This window comes from Oryzias melastigma, linkage group LG15 (genome assembly GCF_002922805.2).
Source record: "Oryzias melastigma strain HK-1 linkage group LG15, ASM292280v2, whole genome shotgun sequence".
Taxonomy (NCBI): Eukaryota; Metazoa; Chordata; class Actinopteri; order Beloniformes; family Adrianichthyidae; genus Oryzias; species Oryzias melastigma.
This window is the reverse complement of record NC_050526.1, coordinates 21253805-21256852: the sequence shown is the minus strand read 5'-3', so window position 1 is coordinate 21256852 and position 3048 is coordinate 21253805. Positions and strand designations below refer to the sequence as shown.

Genomic DNA, 3048 nt, shown 5'->3' with positions numbered 1-3048 from the left:
ATATTTCGCAAAACTGCAATGGAAACATAATATTTTCTGTTCAAAAACATTGAAACATAAACCTGTCTTCTGTTGCTCATTAGATTTAAGCGGGCGTTTGATATTCAGAAAAAAAATGTATTTACTTGCATTAAATTATACCACACTAAGCCGACCTTTGGGGTCTTTATCAGATAACAGCAAATATCTTGTTATCCGTTTCAAAATTTGCAGCTAAATGTAATCAACCAAATTCAGCGCCCACACAGGAAGTGAGTGGGCGCTGAATCCGAGGAAGTCATCCTGTAGTTTCTAGCGCTCCGTTCTGGTGCATCTGCAGAAAGGAGTTTTTGATTCACCTAAAAATATCCGCCTGTGAATCCTTCAGACTGTAAGTAAGAGCAAAGGCTTATGTTTATGTGTGTGTTATTAGAGCGTGTATCGATCTGCACACCGGGCAGCCTTGGGAGGCTCTTTAGCTTTAATCAGGGAAGATGGATGGTTCCAGTGTGTCGCCCTAAACGAGCCTAAAGAGCAAGACTGCGGCCTTAATTACTACCACGCATTTACGGAATGGACCCCTCCTCGTCTCCTGTTTGTTATATCACTACACCAATTCTCTGCTGTCATTAGCCCCCCGGCCCACGCTGCCAAACCCTCTAAATGCTCTTAGCATCCGTCTCTTTGACACCTCCCTCATTATTTTGATTTTCTTTTTCTTATATTCTAGCCAATTCCTTTACTCAAGGCAAAGATGAACCATTCCCTGACTCTGTCTCAGGAGCAAATCGCTTGTCTTCTGGCCAACGCCTTCTTCTGTACTTTCCCCCGACGCAACTCTCGCAAGTCGGAGTACCACAATTACCCCGAGATCAACTTCAACAGGTAAAAATACCCTTTAATAATGAGGAATCTCCAAAGGCAGCTAACTAGTAGCCCCCCCATTCGGGCAACAGAGTGAACCCAGTTTTCAAGAATTATTAGATGGTTATTAAAGGAAAAGATTTGTCATAGTTAAATTAATCCTGACACGCAGAGCAAACTCATTTCCATAAGGGGGCACTACTGCCTTTTAAACTTTTAAACTTTATTTTCATTTTTTGAAGTCAAACTCTACTTTTTTTTCTTTCTGTAAATAATTTAGTTTTTTTTGTCAAAGTTATATTTTTACTGCATCTGTCTTTGTGAAGACATCAGGATGTGGCGCTAATTACCTCTACAAATGTTTAGCCTTGTTAGCCGTTAGGAGCTGAAATAGTCGAGGGTAGAGTGTCGACTCGGTAAAAAGACTCGTGATGGCCAATTTAATTAACATTTTTGATGCATCTTTTAAAGTTGGACACTTGTGCTGGTCTCTAATGTCTCATAATCTCAGGAGATTACTTTGTTTGAAAAACATGACATTAATTGTGTCGTCGTCGAGCAAATTGGGTTTGAGAACTACTTTTATTGAAATGGTTTCCATGGATGAAGGATTTCAGTGTGTTGGATTTTTATTTAGACGAAAAATACTTGAAAAACACACATGAAAAAATAAAAGGCACTTATTTTCCTACCTAAATAAATGTAGCGAAACTTTAGTTGCTGATATTTTTGTCTTTAGCACCACATCACTGTTTTTTATTTTTATTTTTAGCCATAATTGCCACTGAACACCTTGTTTATTACGCTTTTTTTGCCAATGTCTTAATGTCAGACACTAAAAACAAATAAAATTCAAAAAAGTAAAAAAAAAAAAAAGAACTGGGTTTTATTTTATTTTAGGAAAACACTTCAATTTTTGTATAAATATATATGTTTGCCACAAACATTACTGCAGCCCAGAGAACTTTGACTTTGTTATGGGTTGAAGATGTATTTTCAGTACACAGGTATGTATGCTGCTCCTGATAATGACTAGAATGTGTTTTGTTTGCAGTCTTATTACTGTTTTAGTTGGCAGCAGATGCCTCATTATAACTTTCACATCAGGGATATTCAATTACAAATGTGGATTTTCAAAGACTTAATGTTTGTGCAGCCAAACATCCTCATTGGTTGGTAAATCAAAACTACATTTTAATCTCTTTATAAAAGAACAGCTAGAAGGGGAATAGTTGCAGATGTTGACCACGTTGAGAAGATGCTTCCTCCACCTCATCCCTGCTGCTTTATATGATGATGGAAAGTTGTGTGTCACTAAAAAATAACTTAAAGATGTTTTAACAAATAATGAATCAGATTATTCTAGATAAAGAATTCACTTTAAAGTTTAATTTTAACCAAAGGGCAACTTATCGAAACACCACAGACTCATTTCTGGAAGTAATTTCCAAGTCTTAAAATAACATTTAAGGGGATTCATGCACAATGCACAGAGAAGTGCAGTGATTACTTACGTTTAAGTTTTCTTTTAAAACTTACAAATTAAGTATCTTAGATTCTATGTTTGGAGTGGAGGCTGCAGAAATGAAGATACTCCTGGGACCTGTTTCAAGAAGTGGGCTAAATGGTAATTCTGACTAAATTGCGGCTACAGTGACTTAATTTCAAACTACACTGTTTGACAAAGCGAGATAGTTTGAGTTTCTTAATGCAGAAACTTCATCTATGAACATATTCTAGACTGGTTCTTCCCGGCTGAGTCTGCAGGATCAGCCATTTCCATGTTAACTGAATTGGAGATGATTGAAAAGCAGAATAATTTGGACACATTTATTAATAAAAATTAGAATTTCAAACTAGAATTCTCCTAAAATTCTCTTTAGTACAAAAATGTTAAAAATACTATTTGTAATGTTATACATTATTGATATTAATGGCATTACACAGCATATGACTTAAATATTTTCTGTCTGATTTATTACTTAGAATAACAGCTAATTTTCTTAGACTGGGGCTACTCACGAAAACGTCTCTCTGAGCAACATTTACTGAGGTCACATTGCCTAAAATGCAGCTTTTTATATTATTTTATGTTGTTTTTGTTTTTATTTTGTTTGGTTTGATTTTTGTTTTGTTTGGTTTTAAGTTTTTTTGTTTGTTTTGGTTTTGGGTTTGGTTTTGTCTTGTTTTTTTGTTTGTTTTGTT

General features: G+C 35.4%; 1 protein-coding gene across 2 annotated transcripts in view; it reads left to right on the top strand.

Moving 5' to 3' along the window:
- parga (poly (ADP-ribose) glycohydrolase a) overlaps positions 1-3048 on the top strand; it is a 24127-nt gene that overhangs the window by 8234 nt on the left and 12845 nt on the right. For both annotated transcript variants that reach the window (XM_024296677.2, XM_024296676.2), the window contains exon 9: positions 710-864. In XM_024296677.2, coding sequence (XP_024152445.1) covers positions 710-864 — 155 coding nt within the window. The remainder of the gene's footprint in view (positions 1-709; positions 865-3048) is intronic.